The 15,718-nt window shown below is 30.1% G+C and overlaps 4 protein-coding genes across 4 annotated transcripts; 2 read left to right on the top strand and 2 right to left on the bottom strand.

Moving 5' to 3' along the window:
* On the top strand, positions 1,406–3,742 carry LOC104742456 (ras-related protein RABG3e). The gene is made up of 7 exons (XM_010463466.2): positions 1,406–1,595; positions 2,099–2,125; positions 2,238–2,337; positions 2,746–2,892; positions 2,976–3,056; positions 3,150–3,295; positions 3,408–3,742. Exons 1-7 carry the CDS (start codon positions 1,543–1,545, stop codon positions 3,475–3,477), a joined length of 624 nt encoding a protein of 207 aa, XP_010461768.1. The 5' UTR covers positions 1,406–1,542; the 3' UTR covers positions 3,478–3,742.
* Positions 4,219–4,859, bottom strand: LOC104742457. Its single transcript, XM_019235810.1, has 2 exons — positions 4,704–4,859; positions 4,219–4,606 (listed from the first exon to the last, which is right to left on the bottom strand). Exons 1-2 carry the CDS (start codon positions 4,758–4,760, stop codon positions 4,409–4,411), a joined length of 255 nt encoding a protein of 84 aa, XP_019091355.1. The 5' UTR covers positions 4,761–4,859; the 3' UTR covers positions 4,219–4,408.
* LOC104742458 lies at positions 8,206–8,960 on the bottom strand. The gene is made up of 2 exons (XM_019235864.1): positions 8,772–8,960; positions 8,206–8,681 (listed from the first exon to the last, which is right to left on the bottom strand). The coding sequence occupies exons 1-2, from the start codon at positions 8,826–8,828 to the stop codon at positions 8,487–8,489; spliced, it is 252 nt and encodes an 83-aa protein (XP_019091409.1). The 5' UTR covers positions 8,829–8,960; the 3' UTR covers positions 8,206–8,486.
* Positions 14,253–15,717, top strand: LOC104742459 (BURP domain protein USPL1). The gene is made up of 2 exons (XM_010463467.1): positions 14,253–14,442; positions 14,932–15,717. The coding sequence occupies exons 1-2, from the start codon at positions 14,386–14,388 to the stop codon at positions 15,715–15,717; spliced, it is 843 nt and encodes a 280-aa protein (XP_010461769.1). The 5' UTR covers positions 14,253–14,385.

The following is a 15,718-nucleotide window of genomic DNA, read 5'->3' on the forward strand; positions in this document are numbered from 1 at the left end:
TCCATGAATTTCTTTTTAAATGCTGGAAAAATCACAAGAGTATCTTGTCCTACAGTTTTGGAAGCTGAACTCCAAAGTCTCATCGTAGCAATGCAACAAATGTAGATTTAGGACTACAATCAAGTAATTTTTGAATGAGACAAACCGATCGATAGTTTACAAGTTGGTCCATGGTGATATTCATAATTTTACAATCCACTACTGGATCAGAGAGGTTATTAATTGGAGACAGATTAATATTTGAAACTGTGGAATTCAACTGGAATAGAAGATGCAATAACAAAGCTTTGTAACCATCCTCCACGAGAATCACATTGTAAACATTATCTATGAGAATTGTATTTCAATCTAATGAATGAAAGCTTACAAAAAAACATTATAACACATATTTTGTTTAAATTAAAATTTTGAAAATAATATTTTAATCAACCAGAAGATTATCTATTTTTTTTTAAAAAGGTCAAAGCCATTTATTAGTTAATTGAAATTTTATGTGAAAGGTTAACTAGTTGGATTTACATGTATTAAAAAAATAAAAATAAATCCCAAAACTATCATCTATAGACTAGGAAACCTAATATAGGTATGTCAATTAGGGTCAAAGCCCACACACCGGTCCGACTCAGCCCTAAAAAACACCAGACTCAAACTTAAATATATATGTCCAGAAAAAACGGATCTTCTGGACTAAGCTCATTCGGACTATAGAGATTTTTAGGCTTAGCCCGAACGAGCTTGAACCGGGCCGAAAAACCCTTACAAAAATATACTTTTATTTTTTTGGTTAACATTTTATCTGATTGAAATATTTGATTAATGATTTATTCTAAATTAAGTTTAAAACCATAACCCTAGTATTCAAAATTTTGACATATGACTTATATATGTCAAAATTAAACAAAAGTTGAAAATAATATGTCGACCTTGATTTTAAAATCATTGAAGTAGATTAAAATTTTGACCTAGTTACCTACTTTGAAATATTTCAATTTTATATTTTATTTGATTAAAGTATAAACAAATTTATTTGGTTTTATAAGTTGTTTTAGTGAATATTGATGATTTATTTAAATTTTGATTAATTTGTTTTATAATGCATTTTTAAACATTTTTCTTTTAAAACATGTTATGAATTGATAAGTTTGATTTTTTGAAACAAAGTCCAAACAAACCCAAAAAATCTTGTAAACCTGTTAAGGCCAGACCTAACTTTAATATAAAAGATCAAAAGAAATTCGGATCAAACTAAACCGACTTCAAACATATGCGGATTTTACAGGTTTGGATTGGACCTTGACACTACTGCTACTATATTTTAATTTTTTTAAAAATATATATATACAAAAAAACAAAGATTAAATCCAAATTTATTATTAGACAGGTCAGCAAAACATCATTAAGGGTCTCAAGGTGCAAAAAAAAAAGAAGAAGTAAGAAACAAAACAAAAACAACAAACAGTCTTCTTCGTCTCGCACAAAAACCCAGAAATCGCAGCAGAGCCTTTTTACAGTACAGATCTCTCCATCATCATCACTGATTCGATGCCTTCCCGTAGGAGAACTCTCCTCAAAGTCATCATCCTCGGTGACAGCGGGTCAGTATTTTTTCTTTTTTCTTTTTCTCTGCGGTTTAAGTCCAATTTTGTGAATTACTTGGTGATTGGACTTGATCTGATGAATTCGTGGGGGGTATGATCTCATCTCTTAGGTTGTTGATTTCTAGATTCAATTGTTTGGAACTGAATTTGTAAAGACTTGTTTAGTTTCTCAGTGGGGAGGGACTTCCTCTTTTGAATCAAATTACAGCGATTAGGGAAGGTTCTCTTTTAGTCTCTCAAGTAATGAATGATGCTATTTAAGTTTATGCTGTTTGATTCTTTTTTGTTTCTCTCTCAGTATGATTCAGATTTTGGTCTTCTTTGTATATTTTTGACTTTAGAGACTGAAGAATCTTGTATCATATTCAGGATTTGTATATAATCCTTTTATTAGAAATCGTTAGGTCGGAGTATATTAGCAATCATGGGAGTATTAGCTATGTTTATCCAAGTGATGACTTATGTGACTCATTGGGTATGTTGAACTTGTGATTTTACAGGGTTGGCAAGACCTCTTTGATGAATCAGTATCCTTAATCTTGTGTGACTGGATTTTAAGGATATGATGATATTACAATGGTTTTATTGAGTTTAGATGAGTTCTTTGTATCTGTTTCACTTTAACCATCACGCCTTTAGATATGTTAATAAGAAGTTCAGCAACCAGTACAAGGCGACCATTGGTGCTGATTTCCTGACTAAGGAAGTTCAGTTTGAAGACCGGCTTTTCACTTTACAGGTTTGTTGTACCAGCACTTTCTCAGTAGTAGACTACTCTTATTTTGTGTTGGAGTAGATTTTGCTTGTTTAGCTCCGTAGCGGCAGGGTAAAATTGAAAAGAAAGAAACAGTAATATTATGTAGTTTATGAGCCTCAAGGGATAAACAAAACATATTATCTGTAGTCTGATCTTATATCAATGGAATCTTTATTCTCTGGAACTGTTGTACATCATTCCAATATTGAAATGTTCTATACTAGTTTTTAATGTGATTTTTAAGGGATTTGCTTCGGCATGATCAGAGTTAGGAAAACACTAAAAGGGTTGACAGTGTTTGTTCTTCTAGATTAAGAATTTAACCCCAAGGACTATATGTATTTATCTCTTTGTTTGACCTTAAGAGCTAAGACCTTACTTTTCTTACAGATCTGGGACACAGCTGGTCAAGAAAGGTTTCAGAGTCTTGGTGTAGCGTTTTATCGTGGTGCTGATTGCTGTGTTCTTGTATATGATGTCAACTCCGCCAAATCATTTGAGGATCTCAACAACTGGAGGGAAGAGTTTCTGATTCAGGTATATAGATATGGATTCATGCCCTCTTCTCAGTAGATTCAATAAAGAAACTTTCTCTGAAATCCATTTATTGTGATTTGCAGGCAAGTCCTTCTGATCCAGAGAACTTTCCCTTTGTTGTTATCGGTAATAAGATCGATGTGGATGGTGGAAACAGTCGGGTGGTATGTATATTATCTCCATCTAATAATAAAGAACAACCCTGAAATTTGAAACCTCTCTGCATTGTTTCCAATCACTCTTTGGTTTCTTTTCAGGTTTCAGAGAAGAAGGCTCGAGCTTGGTGTGCTTCAAAAGGAAACATTCCGTACTATGAAACCTCTGCCAAAGAAGGCACCAATGTGGAAGACGCTTTCCTGTGCATAACTAAGAACGCAATGAAAAGTGGAGAAGAGGAAGAGATGTAAGTTCAAAACACGCAAATCACCATCATCATAGGCTTTTTTGCTAATGCTTTTTATGGTTGATTTGGTCAAAGATTTTGTCTGAAACTTGTTGATGTTTTGATCTTACAGGTACTTACCAGACACGATCGATGTTGGAACCAGCAGCAATCCACAGAGGTCAACAGGATGTGAATGCTGAAAGTACTTCTGCTCTCTCATCATCATCAATCAATTTATCTCACTTTGAGGGTTTTTTACCAGATTGTAAATCTGGTGTTTTTTCTTTCTGGTATATTATTATTAAAAATAAAATTAGAATTTCAGAAAATAAGTAAAAACCAAATTGGACTAGTCGGTGTTTGTGGCCTGTTTGATTATTATTATTATGGATTTCTTTCCTTTTCTCTGCACTATCGACATTTGTTGTCCACTACTTTTGTGAAAAGACTTGTTTTTATCCTACTTTTTTGTTTCGCATTAAGGATGACTTTTATATAATTAACAGATTGATCCCAATGTCCGTTTGAAGACCACGACGACCTTCCCATATGACACATATCTTGTGAATTATAAATTCTTAAATCTCATTTGAGTGTGTATTAATTAATTAATTAATAATTATGTTTTAGGGTCTTTAATAAAAATGTTGATGTTCTTCAAAAGTTGATACAATCATTTGATTTTATTCTATGTTAAATAACTAATGAACAACACTAATTTGAGGATTACTCATATTGATCATCTTTTATCATATGACATAGTTAAGGCGCAGTTTCACAATATAAGACACAAAAGGCATTGTATATTAAGTTACGTATATCAAAACTATTAATGTGAAGCAAATCTAATTTTCACCACACAAAGACTCACTCACATAGTCACATTAATGGATAATGGTGAAAAAGAATCCCTTATAAGTTATAACTAAGGTTAACACCTCTTCACTGAACAGATAATATATATTTTAAGCTTAAAGTGTTATCAACTCGAGCAGCTGTTACTTTACATAATAAAAAGTTAAAAACACACACATGATATACGTGCATGTATAAACCGATACATACACAAACACAGAGAGCCACAACAGATATGTGAGACATTGAGAGAGAGGGAGAGTGCTTTTATTAAAACTATTCCTTAGGGTTGTGGTAGATGATGACGACAGATTTGGTATCGAAACTCTGTATGAACCTTTCTTCTGCGGTCCTAAACGGATTGTAGAGAAGCTCTTTGATTGGTTCGGGCAACGGTTCATTCTTCATCATCTTCTTCCAGTAATCCTCTGCTACTCCTCCACCTCCTGATCTTCCTTCACTCAGGTTCACAAACTGTACCAACCAAAAATATATACAACATTCAATATGTATATGTTTCAAATCTTTATTTAGGGTTTTAATATATTTAAACAAGTAGCTGTATATCTACCAGAAGAAAGCTGAAAAGGATGAAGAAGACGACGACCAAGTAACGTTGTTGCTTCATGTCTCTCTTTTAACTTTTTGTGTTGTTGTTTTTGAGGATTTTTTTCTTGATCTATGTTAAATCTTCGGGTGTTAAAAGTTTATATATATATATAGAGAGAGAGACCAGTTTAAATTAAGGAAGTTGTTTTCATGATAAATGTTATAATTTCCCTCTATCGCATTTATTTATATAATTATTTAATATTTAGAGGGGGTATTGGTTTGGGATTTAAAGAGAATTTTAATGACTTTAAAAGTTTTGTAAAATATGTTGTTATTCAATTAAGACTTTTTAAAACTCTTTTAAAATTTGGTGTTATTAGTTGTGGATTTGTAAAAAGTTGTTTAAAATCTTGATAAATATAGTGTTATTGGATTAAGATTTTTATAAAGTCATTAAAAGTCTTTTGTTATTCAATTAAAACAAAAGAATCTTGGATTGTTAATGAATTCAAATATTATGTTATTGGTTTGGGATTTTATATCATTTCCTTCATAATAAAAGTCATGAAAACTCTTTCATCAAATAGAAAGATTGTTAATCATATAGTCCATGACTTTTTGTTGTTCTTTTGTTGAAAATGAAAATATGGGTCTTTTGGGATATATATTCATAGCTTGCTATGTCCTCATCTCTTCGATTCTTCTCTCAAACTCAATATATCTTTATATCAATCTTTTTGTTACGTATTGGGTAGAGAGAAAATGTTCTCAATTATGTGTTCGGTGGTTCGTTCATATCAACTAACCTTAACACTAAATCTCAATTATGTGTTTGGTGGTTTATGAAAGTCATCGTGAAACATCAAACATTGTGTTGTGGGGATATATGTATATTCATAACTTGCATAAACCATCGTGGTGAAATCATGTGTTCTGTGAATCTAGTTGTAAGGAAGATGAGAGATAAGTAAGAGATTTTTTTTCTCGCATAAACGTTGAATAAACACAAGAATATTGTGTAGTATTTTTTAGAAAGATTTTACAATATTTTATGAGAGATTTTACTAGATTAGGAAAAACAAATCAACAAGATTTTAAAAAACTTTCTAACAATCACCTAAAATCCTTCATTTTATATTTTCCATGATTTTATTTAAAGTCATTAAAACTCTTTTTAAATCTGAAACCAATATCTCTCTCTTACACTGTAAGGTCAACTTTGTGTTGTGTTGTGCATAACCTAATTTTTCTTTTTTTTCCTTATCTGAATTTCAGAGTGGTGGTGGGCCGCTTAAGTAAGGATTTAGTCTGAAATCTGTAAAGTTTTTCATATATTTAATTTCGATTTGGTTTTGATCAAAAGAAAAAAATGAGTCTATATTTAAAGTTAAAGGTCTGATCTGGCCCCAACATGATTACAGGGTTATTCCGGACTTTTTGAGTTTTTCTTACAACTAAATAAAAATTTCATTACATTTCGATTTTTTTGTTTCATATGTAACATCATTTATAAATTTGAAGAATATATAACGATTTATAATTTACTTTTATATAAAGTTTATACTGAAGTATAACAGAGTTGTCATGTAAGTTAAAAATATTATCTGACTGTTAAAACATCTTTAAAATGATCGCTTGACGCTTGTAGTACATAGTAAATCCAAATTGAAATAACTATCAATATCTTTTCACAAAATCTAATTTAACTGAGATAAAAGATTTAAATGAAAAAAATTGTACAACACATACCACATAAAACATAAAATCATAACACTTTGAATCTAGATATATTAGTAGAGTTATGATTGATGTAGAAAAAAAGATAGTAGATTCAAGGTTTGAATAAAAGCATTTGAATTCCTTATTATATATGTTTAAAAAAGCTAAATTGGGTTATGTTATGTGTATAGAACAACGAACACTTCTAGAATTTGGTTATGTTATATGTAAGACAGTAAGAGTAGTTATATAATTCTGTAAGATTAGAGGATACAAAGAAGAATAAGGAAAAAAAACATACTACTTTAATTTATTCTTAAAAATAATGTTTTTTATAAGTTCTATTTTGTATTTTACAAAGAATATTGTTTTGTATTAGCATCATTATTATTTAATTTTTATTTGTCATTCAGATGGTACGTAAGAAAAAAGGAGGATCATTCGATTCAGAAAATTGTAATAAAAACGTTCTCTTTTAATTTTTGTGAAAACCTAAAACATCTCTTTTTTTAAGGACCATAGAGTAGGATAAGTAGAATTTCATTAAAATTGTTTTCTAAAAATCAAATCTTCCCCAAACGTTTGAGTTTAAGGGTCAGTGGCTTCCGCTGACAGTAATAATTAAAAACCCTGGTCCAACAACGAATACGAAAAGATCAATGTTTTTCAATTTCATTATTACAATTTCAACAACAAAACATCCATTTAGAGTGTATGCAATGATGGACTACAAAACTATGGGTGTACGTTGTACCCAAGGATGTTTTGTAATATGTAAAATATCAATATTTTTAATTTCATTATCACAATTTGTTCTAACAACAAATACGGAAATGAACCAAGAAAAACCTTTGTCGAAAAGAAAAGAAAACAAAAAACAATACAAAAAATGATATTATTCGCATGCATGATCGTTTCAGTGTATTTAACTGTCGCATGCAGAAAATTCTTAAACCTATATTTGATGTGTGATTTTTATTCTTATAAACTCTCATTATATATGTACATAAGATATATTAAAAAAATGGGTATTTTAAGTTTTAGGTTAGTATTGTATAAGATATATTAAAAAAATGGGTATTTTAAGTTTTAGGTTAGTATTGTATATATCGCTCTGTTGTTACGATTGTTGATTACGTTAACTTGAAGTACGGTACGTAGTAAAACACCAAAAACAATATACTTGAAGTAGTAAATACGTAAAACAGAGTTGGGTTTTGCTTTTATATTTGGGGTCCATTTGAATTCATTTTCTTTGAAAAGAAGAAAATGTTGGCTTTTCTCCGTGAGAGTTACTTTAATTTATGAAAAAGACAGGCCAAAAGTTATGTTTCAAGAAAACAAAGATGACATTAATAATAAAAGTTGCATTTAACCAAAAAGAAAAACATTACAAAAGTAGGAAACGAACGAAGCAGGTCAACTTTCAATGTGTGTGTACATTTAGCTCTACGACACATAACCCAAAGTCTTTTTAGAACATTAACTAATTTCTTTATCTTTTTGAACACATTAATTACTTAATTAGTTAATTATAGTCCATTATCATAATTTAATAAGTGCTGTCTTATGGTTTCATCATTGGTACTAGGCTGTACTTTGTAGTTAGATTAGATCAAGATCTACCTACTATATATAGTGTTATCTTCTTCAAATTCACTGGGATTTAATTACTTATTGTAATTAGATCAAGATATATCACACTAGCTAGTGTTCTGATTCTTCCTCTAATTGTTGTTTGTAGAACAAATTAACTATATAATTTTTGTTACAGTCAACAAAACATAATTAAATCTTAAAAAAAAACACAAAAGAACCTTAATTATATTAATATACATATCAAAATCACATGAAGCAGATCTAATTTCCCCCACACCAAGACTCGCAAAAGAAAAAAAATTACTTATAGCTACGGTTATAAATATTATAAACAGAGTATATTTTGTTTAGTGTATTAACTTAAGCCGGCTGTTCTTTACCAAATAAACTACACATCTACATGCATGTATAGTAAACCCTTGCACACACAAACACAGAGCCATGTACATAATTTTAATATATGAGAGATATTTAATTACGTTAATTATTCATTAGGATTGTGGTAGATGAGGACAACAGATTTGGTGTCAAAATCTTGGATGAACATCTCTTGTGCTGTTCTAAACGGATTTTTAAGAAGCTCTTTGATTGGTTCAGGCAACGGTTTATCCTTCATCATCTTCTTCCAATATTCCTCTGCAACTCCTCTTCCTGATCTTCCTTCATTAAGATTCACAAACTAAATACACAATATCAATTCAAAATATGTTATACATTTCAGATCTTAATTAATTAGGGCTCTTATAATTATATAAAGAAGAAGCTTTACCAGGAGGAAGCTGAAAAGGACGATCAAGAAAACGACCAAGTAATGTTGTTGCTTCATCTCTGCTTTAACTTTAGGATTTTTCTCGATATCTATGATAAATTCTTGGGTGGTAAAGTTTTTATATGATAATTCTCCGCTCCTTGCATTTTATTTTGTTATTTAAAAAAAAAACTTTCATATTATATTGTGAGGTCAACTTTGTATTGTGTATATTTATATTTTTAATATAAATTTGAGAGTGGTGGGGTGGCCTGAGTAAAGGAGTTTTGTTTATTCTTCTTCTCTGGAGCGATCAGCTATTACAGCTCAGATAGCAACACCATCAAATTTTATATTTACTAAAATTAGATAAGACTTATATAATTGTAGATATAGAACAAAGAAGAATTCTTAAATTGAATATGTACATTCGTTCGAATAAGATTCGGCCTTTGGAATACGCAAGAAGACAAACGATGATAAGTTAATGGGACACTGGTACGACATCTTTCAAAAAGCCTTTGACGTTTTATGTCAAAAAGACTCGAGTAAATGAAATAGAGCATGCAAGTATGTCAATGAGACAGTGCACTGAAGATAGACACATCCTTGGGTAATGTGGGAGGTTCTGTTTCAACATTGCATTCACGTGTCAACTAAACAAAGTGGTAGGTATTTCTATTGGGAAAGATACACACACTTCCAACATAACAAAAAGCTAGTAAAAACAATTCAAGATTAATAAGATAGTTATTTTGGTAATAAAGGACTAATATACTAGATCAAATATAACAATTTTTTTTTATCGAAAATGCATTGATAATTTTTATATGTCATAAATTAATAGAAATTAAAAATTAATGTTTCTAATTAAATAAAATTATGAAAAGGATATTGAAGATGTTAATTAAACCCATAATAGAAGACGATGATGGAAAATAAGATTATTTAAAGTACTATTTAACTTTAATCATTTATATCTTTACTAAGATTCTAAGTTTAATTATTTTTTAATTTATGATTTGATGATATTTAATTTTTGTGCTTTTATAACTTTAAAAATAATTAAATTTTATTCAATCAAATATATGTTTATTACTAACAGTGACACATGTCAACTTGTAACATGCTCTCAGATGGTGTGGTGCTAAATAGTTAAATGAAAAAAAAAGTCTATCCTTCGATCTTTCATATATGTGATTTGGAAAACTTTACTAGAAAACCAAAAGCACGTGTTATCTAGTCACTTATAAAGCTTACAACAATATGAAATATAAAGATTGATTTGGCAACCAGTAGAGTACACAAATAACCTAACTGTTTAATTGGCTAGAGAACAATGGATTAATGAGACCCACCATTAGTCTTGAAGTTGATCCTCTCAATTCCATCAAAACTGTCCATGAAGGCAATGATGTATTGTGATTATGATTTGAACTGAAAAATATATATATTTTTTATGATCTTGTCATAATCTGAACACTATATATGGTGTTTGGCCAAGTACACTCGTATTTTACAAATCTTATTTTAACTTTCCTAACTTTTAGTGGCCGTGGAATTTTGTCTAAAGATTTGAAACCGCTTCTACAATATTCCCATTAGAAAAAGGATTATCATGACAAACCAGCTTAGCTTTAGAAAGAAAAGTCATAAAGAAAAAGCTGAACTTAGTGCTTCTCATAAGTGCAAATTGAAAATTTGCTATATTATGGGGTCTAATTAATAAAGAGTATAGATAAGATTATACTATAAGATAATCCATGGCTTGGATGATTTTACTTTTCGCCTGATTAATTGTGGTGCAAATGAAAAGCTTTTAATACATTGATGAGTTTTATGTTTGCGGCAAAACTCTATGATAAATATACAAGTCAACTTCTATATATGCATGGATTATGACATATCATCCAACTTAAAAGATTTACAATACTCCCTCCGTTTCAAAATATAGAATGTTTTAATGAAAACACGCATATTAAGAAATAGTTATTTTTAAAAAGTTTAACCAATCATAAACAAGTCGGAATACTATAAAATATAAATTTAATTTAAAAGTTGCATAAGAAGTTGAAAACATCCTATATTATAAAACAAAAATACTTCTCTAAACATCCTATATATTATGAAACGGAGGGAGTAGTCGTGTAAATTAATGTATAGTGTCCAAAAGAACAAACACTTCACATACGAAATCGATCTCTCACGTTGATATGGTTTACAATAGGTTCGCTTGGCAATTACTCGCATTTAAACGAAACAGTTAAAATAAATTTGAGCTTTTATACGGAGTAGTAAAAACTAAAAACAATAGTTTAAAAAGTGGTAAAAATAATTGATGAAAAGGTGGTATAAATTAAAAAAAGACGGTTTAAATATATAAATTTGATTGGTTGCATGGCAAAGTTGAATAGTAGAAGAAACATATTAATTGTGAAGATGAATACTATTAAATTTGCAATGTCGATCTTTGTGTCGAGACAACCAGCCTTAACGAGTTCGACAGTCTTCTCAGTTAATCTTTAACGAAGGTCTTGTTTATTGCCAATCTGGAAGCTCAAGTTTCCTATTTTTCGAAGTCTACATAATTTATGTTTTGGCGGTTTTCGGCAATGTTTTCTCAAAAATTTTAAGGATCGAAGTCGAACCAATGATAACTAGTAGGTACTAGACAAATATAGGTATTTTGTTAGTTGTTTTGTTTAAATTTATATCTTTTGTGTAATCGGACTTTATATCCTAAGATTTAAAAACTACTATTACAAATCTTCAAAGGAAAAGAAAAATGTAATAACCTTGTGGAACGACACGAAGCAGTCGAGTGGGGACCCAAACGTTCGATCAAGTCATGCATGCATATCTTAAAATGTTGGCTCTAAATATTAATGCGCTATTCATGAAATTGTCAATTTGAAGTAAATATATTTATAGCCTATTAGTCAACTTCTACAAGTACTTGTTGGAATTAGCCTTTTAATGCCCAAGTCAACTTATATTTCTCAATCATGCTCAAAATATTACAATTCTCTTTTTCTTTTTGTCCTGCAAACATTACAACTATTGCTCATTAGTATAATGGATATATCCGCTGTCTATATGGATTTTATTCTCTGTTTTATTTTTATAAGTACTATTTGACATTTTTACTTCATTTTTATACACATAAGTTGATTACCAGAGTTTTATTTATTTATTTTATTTTACACTTTGTATTAGGTTTAGTTAAAAAAAATATGTACAACAAAAGGGAAATTGAAACAATTCAAATACATTATTTTCGCCATAAAACAAAAATAAAATTGTGAGTTGAGATTAATATCAGGATTTGATTTTTTTGCTTTTCATTTAAACTTTTTTTCTCTTTTCATTTGATTTTTATTTCTTACATATCTCATCGCTTGGGAGTTTAATGCAAAGCTACAAGATTTGTGTTAGTAGCACTCATACCAGATTAAGAACAAATCTTGACAACGGAGTACCATTAATTAAATTAACAAATCTCGGATACTTTTAAATTTTCTAACAATGGTTCTTTTTTTTTTGTTTTCTTTTTCTCCGTAGAACCATTAAAACCACATATCCATATACTAAAAAATAGATTCCACGAACAAGAATATTCATTTTGATTTTCCCTACATATTTTCGTGCAAATTAGGATGATAAAACATAATGGGTGATGTATTAAAGTCAAAGATTTTATTTAGTGGGTTGGTTGTCGCCATAGAAGTAGAGTAATTATGAAAACGAAAAAAGAAATTAATTAGGTCAATGATACTGCGACTAAGTTCAATGAAAGATCAATGAGCTTTTAGTTTTTGTTTTCTTATTATTATTTTAATTTACAGTCCTAATTAGTTTTAAAAAACTAGTATTGTATTCTATTGTTTTAATCCTTTTGAATTCTCCAAAGGTCTACCATTCACATTGTCAACAAAAGATTTATTGAAGAGTACCACAAAACTTCGTGAGGGTGACATACTTTTAAAAACAAAATTTAAGATTAAAATCAGAAGCATTCAATATATATATATATGGAGATAAATTTTACTATTAAAGATATCAGCCTATGAAATTGGCACGTACCCTTTTGGCACTTTAAAATATGGGGAAGAATTATCTATCAGCGATTCAGCGTTACGAACGAGGGGTCTTCCACATTGTTCTATCATATATAGATCATGTGAGCCGAGTAAAATACATTGTCTATCAAGTAATCCCACACATATAATTGGTGATAAGATATATAACGAGACGAGCAAATTCTCAAAGATGAAAAATGAAGAGTATCATTCTTTTTGTTATATCCTATCAGCTAATCCGGTCAGCCATTCATCCGAATATTTCAGAGTGAACTTTTTCGAAAATTAGCATATCGAATATACTTTGTTCGTGGCCTTTTGCAGATTTCTGATATACGGTATCTCAACGTGGATGTTGTTACTTTTCATGAATATAAATCTTAAACTTTATTTATCGGACCAAACCTTGTATGCGAGTTACATTTTCTAGAAAGAGAAAACACTCACAAATGCTAGGGATAACATATAGATTCGCATAATGTTTTTTTTTTTTTTTGTTTTTTTAAATGCATTCGCATAATCTTGTATGACGATGACTTCATTTAACAAAGAGTCTTCAGTCAAAAAAAGAAGCAAGATCGAGTCCTCAGAAAATACTCATTACGCAGTACACAAATTTACATTATAGTGTCGACCCCCAATAGTTCTAGAGACTACATACAAAAACAGATTCGCAAATATTAGCACTAATGATATATGGATTTTATTTTCATTTAAAGCTATTTACAGATGACTATAGCTGGAATATATTCTATATATCTATTTTTTTAAAGGCTTACGAATGTATAATTAATATAAAAACAAGAGTTAGTTCAGAGATGATGTTTTTTTAGACTGGTCAGTTTTTTCGGTGTATAGTAACGACATTAAAATTGACAGGAAATAATTTTTAGCTTTCTCTCTATCTTTTATTCTTTGAAACCTAAATGTAATTATGAATTATTTGGCACGCCAAGCCTGTAATTATCCGTATCATATATTATATGTAAATAATTTCCCATCCAATTGGATCTTTTGAAATATTTTTTTATTGAAAAAAAGAAAGTTAGTTCTTTTTTTTCAATTACGACGTAAAGGATGATCTATGAACTATATTTTTTTTGTATTATAAAATCAATCGAACCAATCTCTTTGGATTAATATCAATTTTTTTTTATCAACGTATCTTTTACGGTTTCAAATTAGATGACGATGTAAGAAGCTTGCAGGCTTCAGAATTATTAATTATGCAAATAAAATGGAATTAAAACTGTTAACTGCAGTCTACTTATATGTGTAAATTAAATAAATAAAATAAAATCCTTGAAAATTTTAAATTAATGAAGAAGTCAGCCTCATCATTAAGTAAATGGATTATTATAAATATACAGAGATGGGTGTTCAGACTTCATTGAGATCTATAAGATCACTTGAATNTTTTTTTTTTTTTTTTTTTTTTTTTTTTTTTTTTTTTTAATGTTTTGCTCTCTCTTCTTATTTAACAAAAAGTCAAAATATTAAGAAGAGGAGGAAGAAGATAGAAGAAACTCATTCTCTCCGCAGAGATCATAAACTCCATGGCTTCTACTTTAAGGCTCTCTGATAGCTTCATCATCCTCCTACTCTTCTCTCTGGTATATATATATATTTTTCTGTTTACTCTTCACTTGAATACATATATATGATACTCTAATATATAATATATATATGTGTATATGTGTGTTCTATATATAAGAGTCTTGGATTCAAAGCCTTATTCTTTAGCTGCTTCTTGAAAGTAGAATCCTGCAAAATATAAACTAATCACAAAATTCGTAATTCTGATACACAATTTATGCATCATAAAACCTTCTCTTTTGTTTCCGTCAATCGGAGAAAAAGTAATTGATACTATATAGAGAAGTTATACCATATTCATGTATCAATTGAATTTGTACATACTGCATCATGGTTCCTACCACATTGTTAGGAAGAAAAAGAAAAAAAGTCTTCTTTAATTTATCTTCTGGCAACCTTTTTGAAGAAAAACTATTAATATATTTAAATTTATAAACAAAACTTTGAATCTTTTTTTAAGTTTTTTGTATCTAATTTCGAATTGGTTTTGTGTTTCTTGAATGTAGTGGGTGGTGGAGGCACACACGTCAAGAAAGCTGATATCGATCAAGGAACAACATGGCCAAGATATTAATCATTTTCTGAAAGATGGTGATTTTGATGATCCTTCACTGTACGTGTATTTCAGACTCAATGATCTCAAACTAGGAACCAAATTAAGGATTTACTTCTACAAAAACGATCTTCAGAAGCTTCCTCCACTTCTCACAAGACAACAAGCTGATCGCATTCCTTTCACCAAGTCGAAACTTGACTTTCTTCTGGACCATTTCTCTATCTCCAAAGACTCTCCTCAAGGAAAAGCCGTAAAGGCGACTTTGGGACATTGTGATGCTAAAGAAATTGAAGGAGAGCATAAGTTTTGTGGTACTTCTCTAGAGTCAATGGTTGATCTTGTGAAGAAAACATTGGGGTCTAATGTTGACCTCAAGGTCATGACGACTAAAATAATGGCACCTACCCGAGATCCGATAAGTTACGGTTTGTATAACTATACATTTGTCGAGGCTCCTAAAGAACTTGTTGGGATTAAGATGTTGGGATGTCATAGGATGCCATACCCTTATGCTGTTTACTATTGCCATGGACATAAAGGTGGAAGCAGACTCTTTGAAGTTAATATGGTGACGGACGATGGGAAACAACGGGTAGTAGGACCAGCTATTTGCCACATGGACACATCCATGTGGGACGTGGATCATGTAGCCTTCAAGGTGTTGAAAATGGAGCCGAGGTCAGGACCGGTTTGCCACTTCTTCCCTCTTGATAACATTGTGTGGGTGACAAAGTAAG

This window comes from Camelina sativa, chromosome 14, assembly GCF_000633955.1.
Source record: "Camelina sativa cultivar DH55 chromosome 14, Cs, whole genome shotgun sequence".
NCBI lineage: Eukaryota > Viridiplantae > Streptophyta > Magnoliopsida > Brassicales > Brassicaceae > Camelina > Camelina sativa.

Coding starts and splice junctions, on each gene's coding strand:
- LOC104742458 (XM_019235864.1), bottom strand. CDS start 8,828: ATGAAGCAACAACATTACTTGGTCGTTTTCTTGATCGTCCTTTTCAGC. Junction 8,682..8,771: donor TCCTTTTCAGCTTCCTCCTG/GTAAAGCTTCTT, acceptor TTGTGTATTTAG/TTTGTGAATCTTAATGAAGG.
- LOC104742459 (XM_010463467.1), top strand. CDS start 14,386: ATGGCTTCTACTTTAAGGCTCTCTGATAGCTTCATCATCCTCCTACTC. Junction 14,443..14,931: donor TCCTCCTACTCTTCTCTCTG/GTATATATATAT, acceptor TCTTGAATGTAG/TGGGTGGTGGAGGCACACAC.
- LOC104742456 (XM_010463466.2), top strand. CDS start 1,543: ATGCCTTCCCGTAGGAGAACTCTCCTCAAAGTCATCATCCTCGGTGAC. Junction 2,338..2,745: donor ACCGGCTTTTCACTTTACAG/GTTTGTTGTACC, acceptor CTTTTCTTACAG/ATCTGGGACACAGCTGGTCA. Junction 3,296..3,407: donor AGTGGAGAAGAGGAAGAGAT/GTAAGTTCAAAA, acceptor TTGATCTTACAG/GTACTTACCAGACACGATCG.
- LOC104742457 (XM_019235810.1), bottom strand. CDS start 4,760: ATGAAGCAACAACGTTACTTGGTCGTCGTCTTCTTCATCCTTTTCAGC. Junction 4,607..4,703: donor TCCTTTTCAGCTTTCTTCTG/GTAGATATACAG, acceptor TGGTTGGTACAG/TTTGTGAACCTGAGTGAAGG.